The sequence below is a fragment of the Parambassis ranga genome, chromosome 9, assembly GCF_900634625.1.
Source record: "Parambassis ranga chromosome 9, fParRan2.1, whole genome shotgun sequence".
Taxonomy (NCBI): Eukaryota; Metazoa; Chordata; class Actinopteri; family Ambassidae; genus Parambassis; species Parambassis ranga.
Window position 1 is genome coordinate 23,187,696 of NC_041030.1, and position 24,886 is coordinate 23,212,581.

The following is a 24,886-nucleotide window of genomic DNA, read 5'->3' on the forward strand; positions in this document are numbered from 1 at the left end:
ACAGCATGACAGGCAGAATTTAGAGAAAGCTGACTAAATCTGGACTGCAGAACAGCATCACAGAGAGCCCCAGAAGCTTGTCCTGCAGCACAGGTGTCAGATCACTTGTGTCTGGTCAGTGAACTGACCTTGTACCCATCGCTTCTCTGTGAAATGGGATTTTAAAGGGAAGTTTGAATCAAGGTGACAGACTTTCAATAAGGTGTTGTATGATCACTGCTGGCAGCTGCCCCAAGTCCACACCCTCGCCATCAGCTAGAAATGACAGACACACCTACTTTAATCAGAGACAAAAGTGCTGAAAGCAGCACGACTCTTCTACATGATCTGATTCTGACTGACACTGACAGTACCTTTACATTATCATATTGGCTAGTCCAAAGGCAAAGGTTGGCAGACGGCCCAGTTGTAACCTTTGCAGTACCAGTCTGCGAAACACCGTTTGAGACACACTGATTTATATCTTATCCTAATATCTTACAGCAGCCTGCTCACCTGTTATATGAATAACTTTTATCATTGTTATTCACATACTTCACAGACCTCACTCGTTTGTCACTTCAGTATAACTTCAGACCATAAGTAATAAATCATAGTTCATTGTTAGTGTGAATGCTTTAAGGGAATGTATTTTGTGTTCTTATAGTTGCAGATCAAACACTGAAGCGCAGAAGCAGTTATGACTTTCTACCTCCTCACAGTGAGTCTACGTCAGAATTATGTTGCGTTAAACTGTTTAATGAGTGATCATTCAAACATTCAAACAGAGCAATAATTAATGAAGTTTCAGGGACTTGATGTTCAGTTTTCATGTGTTTAAAGTACAGCAGTTAACGCAGCATCAGTGTGTTTTTAGCAAGAAACATATGAAGAAGCTGAACGTACATTTTGTTTCTGCAGCTCTTCCTGCTGTGTGAGATCTTAACTCCCTCTCTGATCATGCTCCATCACTGAAAGCAGTGATTTTGTTATAAACTGTTCAGGAACTGGTTCAGTTCATTACAGACATTTGCTGGTGTGTGTTTACTGTGTATATAAGTTTCATAACTTTAACAGTGGTTGGAGTCTTTTTAAATGAAAGACCTGTTTGTCTCCACAGTGTCTGAGCTGAGGGTGGTTCTGCTGGGCAGCAGCTGGTCTGAGAGGAGCTCAGTGGGGAACTTCTTACTGGGAAAGAACAAGTTTTACACAGAGGAGGAACCAGACAGCTGTGTGAGAGTCAGAGGACAGATGGGGGACAAAGACATGGTTCTCATCAACACTCCAGATCTGCTGCATCCAAACCTGTCTGCACACAGACTGACAGAGTTCATGGAGAACTGTGTGAGGCTCTCTGCTCCTGGACCTCATGTATTCCTGCTGGTCCTACAGCCTGAAGACTTCACTGAGGGACACAAAGAGAGGCTCTGCAGAGTGCTGACACGATTCAGTGATCAATCATTCAATCACTCGCTGATACTGATATCAGAGCCCAGAAAGAGGAGTTCAGGTTCCATTGAAGACTTTATGAAACATCCATCACTGAGAGACATGATTCAAAGATGTAAAGTTAAGCTGCTGTTGCAGAAGAAGCTGGAACAACAGCAGCTGCTCAGAGTGATGGGCAACATGGTGAAGGGGAACCATGGAGATCATGTGAGCTGTGATGGTTTTGGAGAGCCATCAAGTGGTCCTCCAACCTTCAAACAAGGAGCCACTGATGTCCAGGATCCTGTTGGAGGTACTGAGTGATGAATGCAACATGTTTGTTACAGACATGTGAGAGTGGTGTCACAGAATCATACGTAGAGAAGATTGAAGCAAGGCGTCTGGACATGTAGAGTTTTCTTGAAGACGTTTCTCTGCTCATCCAAGCAGCTTCATCAGTTCTAACTGTTTGGTGGGGAAACATGGTTTATATGTGGTTACAGACCTCAATGGGTGGGTCTGAGTAAAACTTAAAAAACAATAGCACTAAATTTCCAAGAGTTTAAATTGAGGCAACTGGACTCAATGATTGTTTTTTGAAGATGTTTCGCCACTCCCCCAAGTGGCTTCTTCAGTTCTGCTTCAGTTCTCGTCTTCAAAAAGCAATCCTTGAGTCCAGTTGCCTCGATTTAAACTCTTGGAAATGACTATGACCTGGATGAATGATAACATCTACAGATAAATAGCACTAAATGTTTCCATACTTACCTGTGATGATCTGGCTGACTGGTTGACAGCCGTTTGTTCTTGCTGTGAGTCTGTGCAAACTTCCTGGGAATGGATGGAATCACTGCATTGTATGTGGTAGAAAGATGATGTCTGAGGCCACCACCTCTGTTAAGGGAAGGTTTTTCCAGCTTCACATAGATGCTTCACTGACTCCTCTTTCGAACCACCTTTCCTCTCTGTCTAGGATGTGGACATTGTTGTCCTCAAAGGAGTGTCCTTTGTCTCTGAGGTGGAGGTGAACAGCTGAGTCTTGTCCTGAGGAGGTGGCTCTCCTGTGCTGAGCCATTCTTCTGTGGAGTGGTTGTTTAGTTTCTCCAATGTACAGATCAGAGCATTCCTCACTGCACTGGACTGCATATATCACATTGCTGTGTGTCTCCCTGGGAGTCTGATCCTTCAGGTGAACCAGTCTCTGTCTCGGTGTTGTCATGGGTTTGAAATGGACCGGGATGTCATGGTTGTTGAAGATCCTGCGGAGTTTCTCTGATACTCCTGACACATATGGAATGAAGATGTTATTTCTCCGCTGGCTGTTGTCCTTCTTCTTGTTGTTGGGGGGTCTTGTTCTGTGATGAGTGCCCACTTGGGGTAGCCACAGGTCTGCAGGGCCTTCCTGATGTGGTGTTGCTCCTTCTTCTTCCCCTCTGAGCTGGTTGGTGCAGTTTGTGCTCTGTGCTGCAGGGTCCTGATGACTCCCAGTTTGTGTTCCAGTGGGTGGTGTGAATCAAACAACAGGTACTGGTCCGTGTGTGTGGGTTTCACGTCCACAGCTCGGCTAGGGCGTTTAGGGAGGACGTGCACTAAGGCAGTGGATTAATTTGAATAATTAAGAAGAAAATAAAACCACTGGCAGGCGGAACTCAATGATATTTATGTTTTTACTCAAAGGTTGTGGTGCAATACAAATAAAACAGGTTTTCAAACAAAACCTCACAACCAAAAAAAATAAAACTACAAAAGTGTGAAAAGAAAATCAAGCAGGAACCCTGCTGGGGAATTAACCTTAGGGAACAGGACGATCTAAGGAGAACACAAAACTACCCAACTCGAGGGATTATCACAACTGTACAACAAACAGAAAACTACTCTAACAGAGCGAAACAATACACAAGGCACGAGGCCTCGTTGACACTCTCGTTCCATTTGGTCCACGCTCTCCCAGACAAACCAATCAGGGCGGGGGGCCGACGGTGCAGCAATTTGCATATTAAAAATCACACTCAACAAGACTCTGAGGAGAACGTCACTCACTCCCCTCCTAAGGACCTCAGGGGCCGTGACAGTGGGTTTCCTGTACACTTCCACATTGAGGCTCCTCCTCAATATGTACTGTGCAGTCCAAGAAGGCCAGATTGTTATCTTTGGTGTCCTCCTGACCTTCATTGGTCTTGATTTTGACCCAGATGTCATCCACATATCTAAACCAGTGGGTGGGGGTGGTTCCAGGAAAGGAACTCAGGGCTCTTCTCTCCACTTCTTCCATGTAGAGGTTGGCCACAATAGGAGACACATGTGATCCCATCGCAAAGCCGTGCTTCTGTCTGTAAAAGTTCCCATTGTACTGGAAGTAAGTGGTGGTCAGACAGAGGTCCAGCAGGTCACAGATGTGGTCTGGCGTGAGGTTGGTTCTCTCCTTGAGTGTGCTGTCTTGTGTGAGGCACGTCCTTACCATCTCCGTGGCTTCTGATGTAGGGATGCAAGTAAACAAGGAGGTGACATCAAATGAGACCATGGTGTCATCTGGGTCCATTCGGATCTTCTCCACCTTGTTCACAAAGTCCTGGGAGTTGTGGATGTGATGTGGTGTTACCTACTAGTGGTGTCAGGAGTTCAGCCAAGTGCTTAGCCACGTTGTGTGTGACTGAGTTTGTGCTGCTGGCGATGGGTCTGAGGGGGACTCCTTCCTTGTGTATCTTGGGGAGTCCATGCAGGCGTGGAGTGGCTTCCCCAGGATACAGTCGGAAGTAGAGCTTGCGGTTGATGATTTGGTCCTTCTCCAATTTTTGTAGGTAGGTGACTAGTTTTTTCTTGTAGTTGCCGGTGGGGTCCCTCTTCAGAGTCTCATATGTGGCTGTGTCACTCATCCAAGCAGCTTCATCAGTTCTAACTGTTTGGTGGGGAAACATGGTTTATATGTGGTTACCGACCTCTGTGGGTGGGTCTGGGTAAAACTTAAAAAAAACTTACAAACAATAGCACTAAATGTTTCCATACTTACCTGTGATGTTCTGGCTGACTGGGCCAGGTGTGTCTAACGACTGGCTAACGACTATGAAACTGCCGGAGGGGGACTGGTTGACAGCCCTTTGTTCTTGCTGTGAGTATGTGCAAACTTCCTGGGAATGGATGGAATCCATTCCCAGGAAGACGCCTTGCTTCAATCTTCTCTACATATGATGACCTGGATGACTGAGAATCTTCATCAACAAATCAGGGCCTTCCTGTCATCACTGGAGAGGTTGAATGACTGTGCTTTAGCAGTGGAGAGTGTGGCTGTGACCTTCAAGCGGAGTTGTTCAGCTTCTGTGTCTGTCAGGTTGTTGTTCTTGATGGCTGACTCTGTGGCTGTGATGAGGTCCACCACTGGAATCTGCTCTGGAGAGATGGCAAAGTTGAGTTCTTTGGCCAACACTTCTTTTTCCAGCTGGCTCAGTTGTCTGTGTGAAAGGTTCTTTACCCATTTGTCCTGGGTGTCCTGCTGTGGCGGTGAGTGGTCTTCCCTCCTCCATGTGTGTAGGTTAGCTGCCATGTTTCCCCACCAAACAGTTAGAACTGATGAAGCGGCTTGGATGAGCAGCGAAACGTCTTCAAGAAAACTCTACATGTCCAGACGCCTTGCTTCAATCTTCTCTACGTATGATGACCTGGATGACTGAGAATCTTCATCAACACAGAATCATACTGTGCTGACATCTGTCCCTTCTTGACATAACTGTCTTTATTACAGGGACAGCCATGTCAGGAAGTCGAGCTTCAAACAGCTTTAAGTCAGATATATGTGATTAATCAAGATTTATATTTTAATGAACAGGATGCTGCAGATGTTTTTGTTTGTTTGTTTGTTGCAGATGGATTCAGAATCATCTTGTTTGGAAAAAGTGACGACAGAAAAACAACACTAGGAAACATGATCACTGGGAAAAAGGAGTTTCATGTCCCAAGATTGTTTGCACAAAAACAGTGTGTAGCTGCCAGTGGAGAGTTGAACCAGAAACCTGTGACAGTGGTGAAAACTCCAGATGTCTTCAGTCTGTCTGTGGGAACACTGAGAGAGGAGATGAAGAGCTGTTTGAGTCTCTGTCCTCCTGGTCCAAATGTCCTGCTGCTGTTGGCGAGACCTTCAGAGTTCAGTGAAGAGGACAGAAAAACCCTGAAGTTCATCCTGAGTCTGTTTGGTCCACATGTCTTCAACCACTGCATGGTCATCCTGACACATGAGGAGAGACTCAATGAGGCTCTGAGACAACTCATCCAAGACTGCAGACAAAGACAGCTCAATGTAGATAAAAAGGAAGAGTTAATGCAGAGAATGGAGGACATAGTCACAGACAACAGAGGAAGAAGTCTGACATTAACTGAAGAGGACAATGTTGTAATACCCTTTAACAGTTCTAAACCTGCTCTGAACCTGGTTCTGTGTGGGAGCAGAGCAGCAGAGAAGACCTCAGCAGCCAAACTTATTCTGGGACGAGGACGGTTTGGTCCTCCAGCCAGCTCCTCAGAGACTGTTAGACATCAGGCAGAGGTGTGTGGACGTCGGGTGTCCCTGCTGCAGCTGCCTGCCTTGCATAGAAAAGCTCAGGAGGCAGTGATGGAGGAATCCTTCAGGTGTGTCTCCCTCTGTGATCCTGAGGGCGTCCATGCCTTCATCCTGGTCCTACCTGTGGCTCCCCTAACTGATGAAGACAAGGCAGAGTTACAGATCATCCAGAAGACATTCAGCTCTCGAGTCAATGACTTCACCATCATTCTGTTCACTGTGGACTCAGATCCTACACATCCAGCTGTGGTTAACTTTGTAGAAAAAGATGAAGACATTCAGAGGTTACGTCAGAGTTTTGGAGGAAGATCTGCTGTTTTAAATCTGAAAGACCAGCAGCAGATCAGACAGCTGTTGGACACTGTGGACAGCATGAGACCATCTCACCATGAACCATGCTGCTACACAACATCAACATTTTTACATGCCCAGATGGACAAAGTCCTACAACAAGAGGAACACATCAACAGACAACAGAGAGAACTCGAGGAGCTGAAAAAGAACAAAATCACATGTGAGTGTTTGGATTTATAATATTATTATTAAATTATTACTCTTTTAATGCTCATGTCTACATTACAGTCTTAGGCCTTCTGCATATTGCAGCACCTGTGAACCTAACTCAAGACATTTGGTGATATAATTTGCCATGGATAATATATAATTGGCCTTCAAATGATAAATACAAATTTAAAAAATCATCATTAATCAAAGTGTGTCTATTCTGTGTTACACTCACAGCTGATGCAGAGCAGCAGAGCTCAGAGAGTCTCAGGATCGTGCTGATCGGGAAGACTGGCAACGGAAAGAGTTCTTCAGGAAACACCATTCTGGGAAGGAGAGAGTTTAAAGCTCAACCAAGTCAAACATCAGTCACTAAATATTGTCGGAAAGCACAGAGTGAGGTGGACGGTCGTCCTGTTGTTGTGGTCGACACTCCTGGTCTGTTTGACACCTGTTTGTCCCAGGACCAAGTTTATGAGGAGATGGTGAAATGTATCAGTCTGCTGGCTCCAGGACCACATGTCTTCCTGCTGGTGTTACAGATCGGAAGACTCACAGCAGAGGACAAGGAAACAATAAAATTTATCAAGGAAGGATTTGGAAAGAATTCAGAGAAGTTCACCATCATTATGTTCACAAGAGGAGATGAACTGGAAAACGAGATGTCCATTGAAAGTTATATTGAACAGCAATGTGATGATTCCTTTAAGAAGCTGATCAGTGACTGTGGAGGAAGATACCATGTGTTCAATAACAAAGATAAAAAGAACCAGACACAGGTCAGAGAGCTGATAACAAAGATCGACACCATGCTGAAGGAAAATGGAGGCAGCTGCTTCACCAATGAGATGCTGCAAGAGGCCGAAGCAGCCATAAAGAAAGAAATGCAGAGAATCCTGGAGGAGAAGGAGGAAGAGATGAAGAGAGAGAGGGAGGAGCTAGAAAGAAAACATGAGGAGCAAATGAAAGAAATGAAAGAAAGAGTGGAAAGAGAGAGAGAAGACATGGAAAAGGAGAGAAGACTGAGAGAAAAACAACTGGAGGAAATGAAAGAAAAGATCAACAAAGAACATAAGCAGAGAAAGAAAGAGCAGAAGGAGAGAGAAGAAGACGACGGGAGGAAGAGACGACAGGAAGAAACTCAAAGAGAAGAGTGGAGACGAAAACTTGAAGATTTAGAGAAAAGGATAAAATCAGAATCCAAAGAAAAAGAAACAATTGATAAGAAGTTGGTGGAGAGCAGAGAGGAGATGAGGAAGCAGCGAGAGGCCTGGGAGAAGTTAAGAAAGGAGTGGTGGGAGAAACGACACCATGAAGCACAACAGAGCCGAGAGGTGGATGGAAGAAAACTGAAGAAACTCCAAGAAGATTTTGACCAAGAAAAAGAAAAGAACGAAAAGAAAAGAAAAGAAGATCAACTAAGAAGAGAGGAAGAAGAAAGAGAAAGAGCAGAGTTAGAGCAAAAGTATAAGAGAACAATGGAGGACATGAAGACAAAATATGAAGTGGAGGCCAGAAAACAAGCTGAAGAGTTCAACGAGTTCAAAGACAAAACAGAGGAAGACTTTGCAGCTCTGCTAGAAAAACACATGAGGGAAGTGGAGGACCTGCAGCAACAGCATGAAGAAAATATGCAGCAGAAGCAGGGAGAATATGAAAGATTAAAAATGTCAGAAAAAAGTCTGAAGCAACAAATGGATGAACTGCAGGACCAACATAAAGCAGAGATGTCAGAGTTAGTTCTAGAACTGCTGAGTCAAAAGAAAAAAAACAGGAAAAAAATAAAGAAAATGGAGGAATCACACAGAAAACAGGTGGAGCGAGTTAAAAATGACATTTTAGCAGAAAACAAGAGAGAAGAGAGAAAAAGTATGGATGCATTAAAGAAGAAACAAGAAGAAGAAATTGAAGAGTTGCTGAGGAAAATAAAGACACGAAACAAAGACGACCAAAGAGCAGAAAAGAGGAAGCTGTCCCTGAAACAAGAGCAAGAACTGAATGAGTTAAAAACACAACTGTTGGCTCAAGTTCATCAAAAACAGAAGGAACAAGTGTCCACATTACAGAAAGAACAAGAGCAGGAACTGAACAAATTCAAACAAACACTTCTGGATGAAAACAAAAAAAAACAGAAAAACCAACTGGATGAACTGCAGAGGAGACATGAACGAGAAATGAATGAGCTGAGACAGAAAGCTGGGACCCAAGAAGGAGACAGAGAAGAGGAGGAGCTGGAGGAACTGCAGAGGAGACATGAAGAAGAAATGAAAGAGCTGAAAGTGAAGCTTCTGTCTCTGGATAAAACAAAGTCCTGCCGTGTTGCATGAGTGAACCTGAGCTGCCTTATCAGACAACACCACACATCAATCCTCCAACATTTGATCAGAAATCCTCACCAGAAAAACGACCCAGGGGGTCAAGTGCTCAGGCTTTCAAAACAAAAACAGATAGCGTTATAAACAAGCTTCTGACACGGAAGCAGTCAGAAGCTGCTCCTCCGTATTAAGCTCCATTGTTGGTGTTGTGATGAGTACATCAGCAGAAAAAAACAATCAAATGCTCCGGTTATGCAAATGTTGAGAGACAATCACTAAAAAAACCTAAGTACTGTAGGCCTCCTGCTAATTCTGAATCAGACTGGTGTCACTTCAGAATGTGGCCCAGAAATGTCTATATCATGATCATGTGAAACATCAACAAAAACCCGTAGTTCTAGTTGTTTTCTGTGACGCTCTGTCTCACTGTAAAATGTGAACATTGAAGTAGCTGTTAACTCATATTAGCATTTATGGTTAAAAATATGCACCGATCCAGTACTTCTTGTAGGTCGTCTTGTGAACGCCAGTCGACTCCATTCCTGAACACACAAGTCATGTAGTGTTCAGGTCCACTTCATGTGGTCCTGATCAACGTGCAGCTTCATGAGGACTTAAACAGCAGCTTAACAGGTTTAGACCAAAGTCCAGAGTCTGGATCTGGATAGATTTCTGAACAAAATGTGAGGTTTATATGAAGGACAGTGGAAGAGCATGGGGTAAAGACAAACGGCAGGACAAAGCTCCTGCCAGATGTGTTCTCTGTATCTAACTGTATCTAGTGATGGGTTTTCAAGGCTTTGTTAAAGCTTCGACACCTGATTTAAGAAATGGTTCATTGCTTGAGGCTCTAATGACACAGTGCTCGAGTAGGACATCTAGTGGTGAATAAAATGAAAATGATTGGTTCATGGATTGTTTGGGATTTGATTTGGGTCTCATTCGACTACACTGCATGGTTGAATGGTTTCAGGCTGACACAATAAAATACATATATTAAATTTTCAGTTTCACTGAAAAAAATTGTTATGCAAAGTTACATTTGAAGTGCATAAATAATAATCCGGGCTAATCAAACATCATGATTAATCCGATTCAAATTTTTAACACAATTTGAATCACAAACGGAACTAATCACATGACTCGTATGCCGTTCGAAGCACTCAACTCAGAGCTGGCTCTGACTTAACTACTTTGAATGTTACTGAAGTGGTTCAAACGTCACTAGTCACGTGACCGAAGCAAGCCTCGGGCCGGCACAGTGGTTCGAAACAATTGCTTCATGAGCTACCGCTCATGTGGATAACAACACTTGTCTTTGTTTCTCTTCTGTGTACAGACAGATGTAAAACATATATGTAAAAAAATATCACTCAGAATTGTTAAATCTGTCCCGTCACCATGATTCTACCCTTACAGTGGCCCTGTGTGCGCCCAGCTCCCGCTGCTTCAGGACACCCGGACACCCACAGCTGCAGCCGCTCCCTCTGACCTCTCCTCCTTTCTTGCTGCCTGCTGCTTCATTCTCTACACCTGTAGATAATCTCTGACTGGGCAGGCAGGCCGGTTCTAAAGTCGGAGCACAGAGTGAGGTGGACGGTCGTCCTGTTGTTGTGGTCGACACTCCTGGTCTGTTTGACACCACTTTGTCCCATGAAGAGGTTGATGAGGAGATGGTGAAATGTATCAGTCTGCTGGCTCCAGGACCACATGTCTTCCTGCTGGTGCTACAGATCGGAAGATTCACAGAAGAGGACAAGGAGACATTAAAACTCATCAAAGAGGTGTTTGGAAAGAATTCAGAGAAGTTCACCATCATTCTGTTAACTGGAGGAGATGATCTGGAAAATGATGAGATGTCCATTGAAAGTTATATCTCAAAATGTGATGATTCCTTTAAGAAGCTGATCAGTGACTGTGGAGGAAGATACCATGTGTTCAATAACTATGATGAAAACAACCAGACACAGGTCAGAGAGCTGATAACAAAGATCGACACCATGCTGAAGGAAAATGGAGGCAGCTGCTTCACCAATGAGAATACAGAGTGGAGACGGAAACTTGAAGATTTGCTGGAAAAAATCAAAGAAAGAGAAACAATTGATCAGAAGTTGGTGGAGAGCAGAGAGGAGATGAGAAAGCAGCGAGAGGCCTGGGAGAAGAAAAGTAAGGAGTGGTGGGAGAAACGACACCATGAAGAACAAATGGAAGAAAATAGACCGAGAAAACTCCAAGAAGAGTTTGACCAAGAAAAAGAGGAGAAAGAAAGAAAGAAAAGAAAAGAAGATCAACTAAGAAGAGAAGAAGAAGAAAGAGAAAGAATAGAGTTAGAGCAAAAGTATAAGAGAACAATGGAGGACATGAAGACAAAATATGAAGTGGAGGCCAGAAAACAAGCTGAAGAGTTCAACGAGTTCAGACAGCCAGCTGACAGTGTCTGTGAGCTCATGGAACCTGATCCACATCAGTTTATTTCATTTCATAATTTAGATTCATGGTCCAGAAATAACACGCTGATAATTATGCATCTCTGTTGGAGAGCTGTGTTTCAGTTCATTATATTATTATTTGAGTTTTATTATTTTGAAAGTCAAATGATGTGTTTTCTTGTTGACGTGACTTCCTGTAGTCTCGCGAGCTCTCGTGCACGGGAGAAGACAGGAGCGGGAGAATGAAAATGGCGCGAGAGGAGCGCTAGTACTGCTGTTTGGAGTGGAGATGGAGGAGCTGCGGGCTAAGATGGAGGAGGTCCTGGTCACTGAGCCGTGGATGCTCTCAACCTACCGCCCTGTGTTCCGGAAGATGGAGGAGTTAGCAGGGCCTGGGCCGTTCGCCCAGCCCCTGCTACCACTCCCTCCTCGCCTGTTCCTGCTTCAGCTGGCAGGTCGACGATGCCGCCCCCAGCTCATCTCTCCCTGGGTGTTCCCTCAGAGGCCGATGGCTCCGTTCAACCCAGAGGGGCAGGTCTTCCCGCTCCGTCAGAGGGCGGACTCCGGACGGTGTCGCTCCTCCCCGCTCCGTCAGAGGGCGGACTCCGGACGGTGTCGCTCCTCCCCGCTCTGTCAGAGGGCGGACTCCAGATAACGTCACCTCCTCCTGCACCACCCGAGGGTGGGTGTTTCCACGGATTTATCTGCCGCGAGCTTTTGGATTTTTTATACCTTGGAACATTAGCAGCATTGACACTGACTGTAGGGGTGTCTTTCCTCAACGCTAAAGGGGCTTCGGCCCTGGTTTCCAGCCCAGGCCCTGATGAACCCTCAGCTCCGGACCCAGCTGGCCCCAACGCCGGTGGTTCTTCGCCTCTGGTCTCCAGTCCCGACACCGGTGGGCCTCCCTCAGTTCTGGCTTCCTGTCCGGACCCAGGAGGGTCCGCAGCCTCGTCCTCGTCGGCTTTCTACCCAGACCCCGGAGGGTCCGCAGCCTCGTCGGCGCTGGCGTTCTGCCCGGACCCCGGAGGGTCCGCAGCCTCGTCGGCGCTGGTGTTCTGCCCGGACCCCGGAGGGTCCGCAGTCTCGTCCTCACTGGTCTTCCGCCCGGACCCAGGAGGGTCCGCATCTCCATTGATGGTGGTCTTCTGCCCAGACCCTGGAGGGTCCGCGTCTCCATCTCTGGTGGTCTTCCGCCCGGACCCAGGAGGGTCCGCGTCTCCATCTCTGGTGGTCTTTCGGTCTTCGGGGGGGGGGGGGGGGGTACTGTCATGAGCCAGGGTTTTGGCTCCTTGTTTTGTTGTTATATTGTTTAGTTTGTTATTTAGTTTCCTGTGTATTTCTTTTTTCTGCTCCTCCTCAGTTCTTCCCTCTCTCCTTCTGTTCCTCCTCCCTGATTACCTGCTCCTCCCTAATTGTGTTCACCTGTGTCATCTCTCCTCTTTGTAAGCCCTGTGCTTTCCCTTTGTCTTTGTCAGTTCTTCCCCCATGTGAACCCTGTGTGAACCCCTGCCTTCCATCAATTCGTCGTCCTCCTTCTTCCTCCATGTTTCCTTGTCCTCCCTTCTTTCTCAGGTTTGGTTTTGTTTTTGACCTCCTTTCTTTTGTGTTTATTTGTACTTTTATTTTTGCATTTTTGACTGGCACTGTTTTCAGTAGCCCTCCTTAAGTTCACCTGCTCCTCTGGTCTTTGTTTTGTAGTTTAGGTTACGAGGTGGTAGGAACTCCCTGAGCAAGGTTAACATTTCTGTTCACTGAGCTCCAGCACCAACAGACCACAAAGCACGCTAGCTACACTTGAACTAGATTATAGTGGACGAGTGCGCTCAAATCTCAGAGACTAAAGCTTTACTGACCCGGGTCAGAACATTCTCTGTTGCCTTGTAGGGCTGCAACTAATGACTGTTTATATAGTCGACTAGTAATCAACTACTTTGTCCGTGTGTCCGTGTGTGTCCGCCCGCCACCCACGAGCCACAGAATCATTCTCTGCTGCAAATACGTTACACTTCAACTTTATGAACATGATGTCCTTACATGACAGCGCAGAGAAGAGAGAGGGAGAGACGTAACTTCTAATATAATATTCTTTGGAGCCGTTTTGCCTCAGAGCACACAAGCTTCATAAACAGGCCTGCAACGGGTTAAAGTGCATTTATTAGCTGTGTCCCAATTCAGGGTCTGCATCCTACACACCCTACGTGGTCTCAGTAGGATCCCTAACCAATGGTAAAAGGGACGGTCTAGACTTCGGAGCACTTCCTGATTGCGGCATGACGTCATAACTTTTAGCCCCCAACCCCGGGAAAAACAAAAGCGGACAGACGACACAACACGGACTACACAACCAACGACACAGCAGACAAGCGACACAACAGACTAAAAGGAAACAGCAAGCAAATGAGGCAGCAGACGATGGAAATTTTGCATTTTTAAAAAAAAATGTATTTGTTGCCAGAGGAAGAGGAGAGACGGCTCTGGCAGCAGCGAAATCGGCGCCAGCTCATTTTTTTCCGGCTAGGAGAGCTCAGTGGGGAGGTAACGTTCACCTGCTGTTTAACCCATATTATTGATCATAATTAATATAACAGCTACTGAGCAGACGCTAGCTATGACCAGTAGACTGACAAATATGGTTACATTTAGTAGTTATTTATATTTTATTCATTTTTAAGACTTGATACAGGTATAAGTTTGTAATTTTAATGCTTTGAATTGATTAGTTAAATGTGTTAGAACCCTGTAAATAACACTGACTTAAATCACTGCTTTACTTTTGTGTCATTAATCATCAGAAGCCAAAGTAAATAAAGCATTATTGGTCTGAACTGTTAACATTCAGTAGAATCAGCTAGAATCACTTCCTCATTTTATTGTTATTTTTTCATATAAAACATTTCATGTAATTTTCTGAATAAACACCTGTAAAGGGATTCTTTAGCATTTTAATAAACAGTTGTGGTCATTATTCAAGTTGATTAGAAACCGAGCCCAGGCCCTGTCCCATAGTATTAACCACTTCAGTTTTTTAACTACGTGGGGCCTGGGTTACACCATCATGACCACAACAAAGAGGGACAATCTGTTTAGTGATGGGTGATCGAGGCTTTGTTGAAGCCTCCACACCTGATTCAAGAAATGGTTCATTACTCGAGGCTTCAGTGACACAGTGCTCGAGTAGGACATCTAGTGGAGAATTAAGTGAATTGCACTGTGTGTTGTTGGTTGATGGATTCTTTGGGATTTGACTGCCCATGCACGTCTCGTTCGACTACAGGTTTCACTGGTTTCATGCTTCTACAATACATATGTGAAAGAAACAGTTATTAGCATTACACTGAAATATCTACACTTACTCTCAAACACCTACAAACATCTGACCTACAGGCTGTAAATAGAGGATTGAGTGCAGGTGAGAGCTCCTTCCTCCGCTCACCTGTGCTCAGTGTGTATCTGCAGGTTCAGCATGGGTCTGAGGAGGACAGCTCATTCTGGAGTATGTGACTGTGTGAACGGGGTCTGAGACTCACCACAGAGCCAGAATGGATGATGGGACGATGAGGGGTGGAGGTGAAGCTGGAGCTCTGTAGGAGCTGGTTAATGACACCATGTGACTGTGTGCAGCAGGGTCATCACCTGTGACGTGTGTTGCTCCGCCCACTCTGCTGAGAAGAGGTGGTGTCAGTGTCCTCGGTGTGAGCAGCTAGTGAACATGGAGAACAGAGAGCAGTGAGGACTGCACAGGGTGAGTAACCTTCATTTATATTGATCTCTAAATCAATACATGTCTGAGTGATGAACACACATCAGTGTGAGCTGGTTGGTGATTGTTCCAGCTGTTTAAACATGGAGACAGTTACAGTTCATCAGCACATCAGACTGCAGATATATATTCATCTGGTTTGAAATGTGTTGACGTGGTAACAGAGCGTTTTACCTTCACTCACAGAACAGTCTTCTTTAACATTTCCAGTGTTCTGATTTGTACAAAGTAAAGCAGATCAATCTTTGATCAGGGTCCAGGTCCAGAGTGAAGATGAACTGTAGAGATAAGCGCTCATTGATTGCAGCAATAATATGACAATAAGAACGTCCAACAGTAAAATAAGTTAATGTTCAAACTGTAATAAAACACATGGTGAAGAACAGTGACTGCTGACACTGCACAGTGTGTTCATCTGTGGTGTCTCAGTGTCTGTGTGGTTTGTAGTGATCAGGCTCTGCTGGATGAATCTGACAGTTGAATAATCTCTAATATTAAAGTCCTGTTTTCTTCCTTCAAGCTGAATTCATCTGAACGGACTTCTCTCAGTGACACTATGGCAGCATCTGGTGAGTCCATCCACTCTGTGCACTGACAGTAAATGTACTGATGTGTTTGATGTTTGCTGCTCAACGCGCGCGCGCACACACACACACACACACACATCAGGTTGAAAAACTGAAACAACCTTCAGACCTTTGAGCTGCAGCTGTTACATGAATCTGAGCAGGTTTCAGTCTGTAGTTAATGACTAACTGTAGACTCAGCACAGGTTTGATTTAACGGAGGTGTAGCAGCACAGTCTGTGAGGTGAACATGAGCCCAGTGAAAACCTACCAGACTGCAGAGGTTTCACTGTACAGATGTTCATGTGTAAATCTGACAGTGTTTATTAGTTTGATTGTTGCTAGGCGATCAAACTCTTGTTATTCACCCTCTTTCTTCTTTCTTCTTCTTCCGTACATTTTTTGGCGCAGCGTATGTTCAGTACACATTGACCGATTTCAGCCATTCAACTATCAAAATGTTCATCTCACAGAGGACAGTTTTTCAAATATTAAGCAATTTCGGCATCATTTTTAACATGGGAGTCTATGAGAGAGCCCTTCAACGAGGGTCATCTGCCAAATGGATCTCCTCCTACAAATTACAAGCTACAGACTCCATTTTAGTCTTGAAACGCTCATTAGATGCTGCTCTATCAAACTTGTATTCAGAATTTTCTAATTCTGAATCGTTGCCGCATGCCAGGCTCTCAAAGTTGAAGAATGGTTTGTGAGGTCTCCTCTGCTGTTACCATGGTGACAGGCTGACACACAGAATTGCTCTGATTCTCCAGCAATTCAGAGCTTTCCTTCACATCAGCATTCAAAGCAATGCTTCAGCTGCAGCAATCACACTTGCATTTTCTTCAGGAAATGCCCTTTTCTAGTTTGCAGCTAATTGAATTTTGTGGTCATTTTTGGCGATTTGTGACCCTGCTACAAAACCTTTCAGGCCACACATACTTCATCCAATTGAGCTGAAATTCACTGTGTCCACTCAGGACCGGGGAACATGTGTCCTGGAGTGCCATATCCAGGCCTGACATGATGCCTGGTCCATATCCTCACATGCCTCCTTCCAGATGCTGAATGTCTAGTAATTCTGTGGAGTAACAGTTTGTTTTACATGTACAGTATTGTTGTTTTTCTCATTAGGCTGAACCTGTTGTCCAGCTTCCCTCAGGGTCATTCCATGGTTGATCACATGATCCACTATTGTAGCTCTGATGACATCAGTAATTCTATTTCTTCTTACCCTTCCTCCTTCCTCTTCACCTCCTCGTCCTCTTCCTCTAAATCCACCTCCTCGTCTTTGTCCTCCTCCTCTTCCTCCTCTTCCTCATGTCCTCTTCCTCCTCTAATTCTCTCTCTTCTCAGTCTTCTCCCTCCATTGTTCTCCACACTGAAGCTTACCTGTGTCTTATTCACAGCTCATGCTGATTGCAAAGTGAACTAATGATGTAAAACAGTTCTCACATGTGACAGTGTAGCCAGACAGTTGGCAACATAGTGTAAACACCAGCCATACATGTGTGTAGTTTTACCAGGAGTGTGTGGATCATTTGGAAGTTGTGTGTAAAGCAGTGAGTTGTGTTTACAGTTCAGCACAAAGATGCTGCTTTTAGTTTTACAAACTCAGTGAGTGATTATAACTATTAATAGTTTTAGAAATTGTGCTATAAGAATCATTGTTAGTGTTTAAGCAATCAGAAAAAAACGTAATATTATGATACGGTCATAGCGCCACCTACTGGCAGCAGGAAATTTCTCTTGTAAACATGTGTTTGTTGTACCTCTCTGGAAGTGAGAGGAGAAGAGAGCTTAGGAGAGGAGACTGCGATGGCCCTGCAGATCACAAGGTGTGCGAGGGCCCGTAATGCTGCTTGCACAGGGCTCTAGACTAACTTTTTGCACTGGTGTGCCTAACTTTTTTTAGGTGCACCGAATCACACTTGTATCCATATATTTTTGTACACATCATCTGACATGCACAGCACATATGAACAGGCTTAACATATCATCCTAAAATGAATTTGGAAAATGAACCTTGTTTAATGAACACAGTTAAATAAAAAGTATTTTAATAGTACTCATTCAAATTATGGACAAACTAGCCAACAAGTCTGTCTGTCAGAAATCCATGATGAAGATTCAAAGTTACAGCACTCTTCAGTTCCCTGTTTGCTTTGTCTCTGTATTTTCTGGCTGTCGCTCCTCACTTATCTATCTGCCAATGTGAATTAAAAATGATTAAAATTATATACACCTTTATTTATTTAATAGTTGTTCTTGAGATATATTTAGTTTTCTTCAACATATTTCTAATGCAGCTACAGTATCTCTTCTCTCATCTTCCTCACCTCTCTTCCTCTCTTCCTCAGTGTCTCCTCTCTTTCTAAAGCTGAGCTCCAGCTGACAGACTCTTCATTCTGTCTGTTACAGTTTTAGCTGTATGCAGATCTCATACTGGCAGACAATGGTCCACTATAGCAGGATAATGATACTTTTTAAATGGGCGTTCATCATGTAACCATGTACTATAACTCCTTAAAGGTAGGGTAGGAGATTTTGAAAACTCAGTGAGAGTCAGCCAGATTATGAAAGTAAGCACACGCCCCTTTCTCTCGGAGCTCACCCCGAAGCCACGCCTCCCAACCAGTCTGTGACTTCGGCCATCATGCACGTACCTCTCTGATGCACTCAGAGCAGGAAGAGAGTGACAACCAGCCAATACTCCGCGCAGGGGCGCCTCGGAGGATTGGCTGATGTTTTTATGTTTTATAGCTTCCACAGATGATTCATATTCTTCGTTTTAAAGCGAAACTGCCGAACTAATGGGTTGCTATTGGATTGTAAAGAGAAGTTACACTAATTTAACAAAAAGTACCCTACCTTTAAGACTAGCTGACTGCTGTCATTCAGAGTGACTCAGCCTTCATGGATGAACCTCACAGGTCAGATAACACTGTCCTCAGACCTGCTGTTCAGTCTGTGATGATGCTACGAGCACGTCACGCCCCCTCCCTGAACATTACCGGCTCGTTATCATCACTCATTCAGGTCAACAGCAAATTAGCAAAACCCGCATAGTAGCAACAAATCCTGCTCCTCCGCTGTATGTTCACCTGAACTGTGGTTTCTGCTCTTCAGCAGCGAAACGTCTTTAATACCTGTCTGTCTGTCTGTCTGTGTCTGTGTGTTCGTGCACTGCGCGCTGCAGTCAGAGGGCCGTATGAGGAGTTCTACTTAAGAAAAATCTGGGCCGAAACAAACTTGTTTGTTCTTGTTCCCATCACCTCGGGTAACAGATCTCTCTGTCCTCATGGAGTATGGAACAAGCTTTAGCGCACAGCATCAGCTCTGTGCAGCATATGTGTTCTTCTTCTTCTGGATTTCCTGCGGTCTCGGTCTGGCCGCAGCAGACACGTTTTCAAAGATACACACACAGGGTCCCGCCCTTCACTGTCTCTGATTGGTTCAGACCACGATATGAGCCTGATGTGTGTCTGTTGTTGGACCTACAGTGTCGTAGAATGTATCTCCTTCTCACAGCTGGTTGCACTGGTGCGACCTCAGATATTTTTTGGTTGCACCGTTGAGAAATTAGGTCGCATGTGCAACCAAAATGGTCGCACTCTAGATCCCTGTTGCAGCCTTAATTTGAATGATGTTTTTCTGTGTCCCCACAGACTCAGAGGACAGAAAGTCTGTGAAGCGCAGCAGCAGCTTTGAATTCCTGCCTCCATACAGTGAGTTTTGGAAGACTGAATTGTTTTTAATTCATTAACAGCAATTAATTTGAGAAGAGGTTCAACAAGGCTGTGATTTGATACACATGATATTACACAGCAGTCCTTCCAATCTCATTCTGACGTGGACATGAAGGCACAGACATGTTTTTTTCCACAGGACAGTGTACAGAAGAACAGAGGCTTCAGGTGTTACAGTAAACTGTGTACATGTAAAGATGGTAACTGACAACGATAAAGCAGAGTAACAATAACATATTCAAAAATAACCCTGACTATATGAAATTATGAGTCCACTGAGAGATTATTCCCTATGATGCTTTAGATCTTTGATCCCTGGATTAACTCTTTCTGTTCATTTGTCTCCACAGTGTCTGAGCTGAGGGTGGTTCTGCTGGGGAACAGCTGGTCTGAGAGGAGATCAGTGGGGAACTTCTTACTGGGAAAGAACAAGTTTTACACAGAGGAGGAACCAGACAGCTGTGTGAGAGTCAGAGGACAGATGAAGGACAAAGACATGGTTCTCATCAACACTCCAGATCTGCTGCATCCAAACCTGTCTGCAGACAGACTGACAGAGTTCATGGAGAACTGTGTGAGACTCTCTGCTCCTGGACCTCATGTGTTCCTGCTGGTCCTACAGCCTGAAGACTTCACTGAGGGACACAAAGAGAGGCTCTGCAGAGTGCTGACACGATTCAGTGATCAATCATTCAATCACTCTCTGATACTGATATCAGAGCCCAGAAAGAGGAGCTCAGGTTCCATTGAAGACTACATGAACCATCCATCACTGAGCGACATGATTCAAAGATGTAAAGATAAGCTGCTGTGGCAGAAGAAGCTTGAACAACAGGAGCTGCTCAGAGTGATGGGCGACATGGTGAAGGAGAACCATGGAGGTCATGTGAGCTGTGATGTTTATGAAGAGGCATCAAGTGGTCCTCCAACCTTCAAACAAGGAGCCACTGATGTCCAGGATCCTGTTGGAGGTACTGAGTGATGAATGCAACATGTTTGTTACAGACATGTGAGAGTGATGTCACAGAATCATACTGACATCTGTCCCTTCTTGACATAACTGTCTTTATTACAGGGACAGCCATGTCAGGAAGTCAAGCTTCAAACAGCTGTAAGTCAGATATATGTGTTTAATCAACATTCATATTTTAATGAACAGGATGCTGCAGATGTTTTTGTTTGTTGCAGATGGATTCAGAATCATCTTGTTTGGAAAAAGTGACGACAAAAAAACAACACTAGGAAACATGATCACTGGGAAAAAGGAGTTTCATGTCAAAAGAGTCTTTGCACAAAAACAGTGTGTAGCTGCCAGTGGAGAGTGGAACCAGAAATCTGTGACAGTGGTGAAAACTCCAGATGTCTTCAGTCTGTCTGTGAGAACACTGAGAGAGGAGATGAAGAGCTGTGTGAGTCTCTGTCCTCCTGGACCAAATGTCCTGCTGCTGTTAGTGAGACCTTCAGAGTTCAGTGAAGAGGACAGAAAAACCCTGAAGTTCTTCCTGTGTCTGTTTGGTCCACATGTCTTCAACCACTGCATGGTCATCCTGACACATGAGGAGAGAGAGAACGAGGCTCTGAGACAACTCATCCAAGACTGCAGACAAAGACAGCTCAGAATCAATGTGGATAAAAAGGAGTTAATGCAGAGAATGGAGGACATAGTGACAGACAACAGAGGAGGAAGTCTGACATTAACTGAAGAGGACAATGTTGTAATACCCTTTAACAGTTCTAAACCTGCTCTGAACCTGGTTCTGTGTGGGAGCAGAGCAGCAGAGAAGACCTCAGCAGCAGAGGCCATTTTAGGTCAGACAGAGCTTCATTCAGTCTGCAGCTCCTCAGAGACTGTTGGACATCAGACAGAGGTGTGTGGACGTCAGGTGTCCCTGCTGCAGCTGCCTGCCTTGGATGGAAAAGCTCAGGAGGCAGTGATGGAGGAATCCTTCAGGTGTGTCTCCCTCTGTGATCCTGAGGGCGTCCATGCCTTCATCCTGGTCCTACCTGTGGCTCCCCTCACTGATGAAGACAAGGCAGAGTTACAGGTCATCCAGAAGACATTCAGCTCTCGAGTCAATGACTTCACCATCATTCTGATCACTGACTCAGATCCTACACATCCAGATGTGGTTAACTTTGTAGAAAAAGATGAAGACATTCAGAGGTTACGTCAGAGTTTTGGAGGAAGATCTGCTGTTTTAAATCTGAAAGACCAGCAGCAGATCAGACAGCTGTTGGACACTGTGGACAGCATGAGACTCAGAGACAAACTCAGCAGCTACACAGTGAAAACATTGTGTTCCTGTTTTACAGCTGGTGCAGAGCAGCAGAGCTCAGAGAGTCTCAGGATCGTGCTGATCGGGAAGACTGGCAGCGGAAAGAGTTCTTCAGGAAACACCATTCTGGGAAGGAGAGAGTTTAAAGCTCAACCAAGTCAAACATCAGTCACTAAACATTGTCAGAAAACACGGAGTGAGGTGGACGGTCGTCCTGTTGTTGTGGTCGACACTCCTGGTCTGTTTGACACCAGTTTGTCCCATGAAGAGGTTTATGAGGAGATGGTGAAATGTATCAGTCTGCTGGCTCCAGGACCACATGTCTTCCTGCTGGTGTTACAGATCGGAAGATTCACAGCAGAGGAGAAGGAGACATTAAAACTCATCAAGGAGGTGTTTGGAAAGAATTCAGAGAAGTTCACCATCGTTCTGTTCACAAGAGGAGATGATCTGGAAAACGAGATTGAATTGTCTATTGAAGATTATATTAAACAGCAATGTGATGATTCCTTTCAGAAGCTGATCAGTGACTGTGGAGGAAGATACCATGTGTTCAATAACAGAGATAAAAACAACCAGACACAGGTCAGAGAGCTGATAACAAAGATCGACACCATGCTGAAGGAAAATGGAGGCAGCTGCTTCACCAATGAGATGCTGCAAGAGGCCGAAGCAGCCATAAAGAAAGAAATGCAGAGAATCCTGAAGGAGAAGGAGGAAGAGATGAAGAGAGAGAGGGAGGAGCTGGAAAGAAAACATGAGGAGCAAATGAAAGAAATGAAAGAAAGAGTGGAAAAAGAGAGAGAACACATGGAAAAGGAGAGAAGACTGAGAGAAAAACAACTGGAGGAAATGGAAGAAAAGATCAACAAAGAGCAGGAGCAGAGAGAGAAAGAACATGAGCAGAGAAAGAAAGAGCAGGAGCAGAGAGAAGAAGAAGAGAAGAAGAGAAAAGAGGAGGAAGAAATCCAGCGAAGAGATTGGGAACAAAAACTTGAAGATCTAGAAGAACAAATAAAATCACAATCAGAAGAAACAGAAACCTTTAAAGGAAAACTGGAGCAGAACAAAAAACGCATGAGAAAAAGACGAGATGTTTGGGAGAAAGAACAGAAAGAATGGTGGGAAGAGCGAAAAAAGCAAGATGACGAAAGACAACAGCAGGAAACCAGATTTAAACAGCTTAAAGAAGAATTTGAGTTGGAAAAAGCAAAATATATAAGCCAAAGAGAAGAAGATGAAATCAGAAGAGAACAGGGACGAAAAAAAGTAGAGGAGGAGTATGAGAAACAAATGGAGGACATTAAGAAGAGATATGAAGAGGAGGCCAGAACCCAGGCTGAAGAAATAAACGAGTTCAAAGGTAAATATGTCAAACACTTTGAAGCTCTGATGGAAAAATATGATGAAGAAGTGAAGAGTCTGAAGCAAAAGTATGAAGGTGACAGCACACGTTTACATGAGCTATACAGCCACAAAGAACAACATCTGAGAGGTGAACTGAAAGAAATGGAAACAAAGTTTGAACAAGAACTTAAAAATGTGAAGAAGAAACAGAAAAAAATCTGCACACCCTCCTAACAAGTCTCAGCTTCAACCCCATTATGACAGGTCCTAGGTCGGGGAGTTATGGGACAACACCATGAAAACAGTCACTGTTCTATGGCACTACGTTTGTTGACACCGAGAGATAAGACATAGAGACATAGAAGTGCATGTTGTGCTTATGAAAGCATAAAGGTTTTGATGGTACAGTGTGGTGAGGCTATGTGCTGTATTGTTTTAACCCTGATCACTGCACAGCCTCCTGCCTGCATTTCACAAACTGAGCTGAGCAACGTATTGTTTCAGGTGTTAACCCGACTGCTGCATTTAGCAGCAGTTAGACTATAATGAATGTGTTTTTTAAATGTATATGTTTGTATAATCCATTTAGCTTTGTCCTGAAGTAACTTTTTTCTCATTGTAGAACGACAATGCTTTAAATTGAAGTTTACTAATATTTTACAGCACAGATAGATGCTCAAAGCGGCTCTATAGATTAGTACATAATGCACAGTAATTCATGTTTTGATATCTTATCCTCATGAAGCTCTACCATTATACACCGCCATATTCTTGTGGTATCAGTAAATCTTGAACCGGAACAGCTGGAAAACTGGTTTGGGAACACATATGTGAGTGAAGCTCTCTGTATGACCCTGTAAAAGAACATGACCTGGATGAGGGACTGTGGTACCACGGTGTGTGATGGACTCTTCCCTGAGGGCAAAGCCAGTGTCTGTCATTCTGTCATTTCTGGTTATATTCCGTCTAGTCTTGTTTCTGTCTGTGTCATGTTGTTATCTTGTTTCCTGTTTTACTTTGAAAGTCCTGTCTCCCTTGTGTTGTACTTCCCCTGTGTTCCCGCCCTTTGGGATCTTCTTACCTTGTTTATGTAAGTCCTGTGCTGGACTGTCTGTTATCTTGTTACCTTGTTGTCTCCTTGAAACTTGTTTGGCTTCTGTTCTCCCTGGGTTCCTGTAGGTTCCTGTAGGTTCCTGTAGGTTCCTTGTTTGATGTTTCTCTTTTTTTAACATTCAGGACAAGTTCAATATGTGTCATTACAATTGTTAATCAGCGGAATGTTTTTGTTGGTTCTTCATGATTTAGTTTAGTATTTTGTGGGTTTGGGTTTTGTTCTTTCAATAAAACTCACCTGGAAGCTGAATCCTTTGCCTGCGCCTTGAGTCCTCTCTACCAGCTGACAGTGTCTGTGAGCTCATGGAACCTGATCCACATCAGTTTATTTCATTTCATAATTTAGATTCATGGTCCAGAAATAACACGCTGATAATGATGCATCTCTGTTGGAGAGCTGTGTTTCAGTTCATTATATTATTATTTGACTTTTATTATTTTGAAAGTCAAATGATGTTTTTTCTTGTTGACGTGACTTCCTGTAGTCTCGCGAGCTCTCGTGCACGGGAGAAGACAGGAGCGGGAGAATGAAAATGGCGCGAGAGCAGCGCTAGTTCTGCTGTTTGGAGTTAAAGCTTCTTTTTCTGGGTTTGTCACCGGTCAGACTTTACTCACACTGTTGTTAATTAACTCGACACGGACTGTTTATTCCACCTGGAAGACTTTTTTCCAGACGGTTTCCCAGAGAGACAGCTGCTAGCTTAAATAGCTAACAGCGCTAGCTGCCTGCTGCCGGAGGACCTGAGGACCTGAGGTGCTTGGAGGGCTGGACGACCGGACCGCTGCGGTGTTGCCAGCAAAGAGGACGCTGCTGGGGCGTGGTACGGTTGAACGGAGGACGCTACGAGGTGGTAGGAACTCCCTGAGC

At 44.4% G+C, this 24,886-nt stretch overlaps 1 protein-coding gene and 1 pseudogene across 1 annotated transcript; both read left to right on the plus strand.

Annotated features, from left to right (window-relative positions):
- The window catches only part of LOC114441222 (uncharacterized), an 82,338-nt pseudogene that overhangs the window by 43,759 nt on the left and 13,693 nt on the right, over positions 1–24,886 (plus strand).
- On the plus strand, positions 1,606–9,586 carry LOC114440970 (GTPase IMAP family member 8-like). The gene is made up of 3 exons (XM_028413665.1): positions 1,606–1,720; positions 5,265–6,470; positions 6,698–9,586. Exons 1-3 carry the CDS (start codon positions 1,609–1,611, stop codon positions 8,785–8,787), a joined length of 3,408 nt encoding a protein of 1,135 aa, XP_028269466.1. The 5' UTR covers positions 1,606–1,608; the 3' UTR covers positions 8,788–9,586.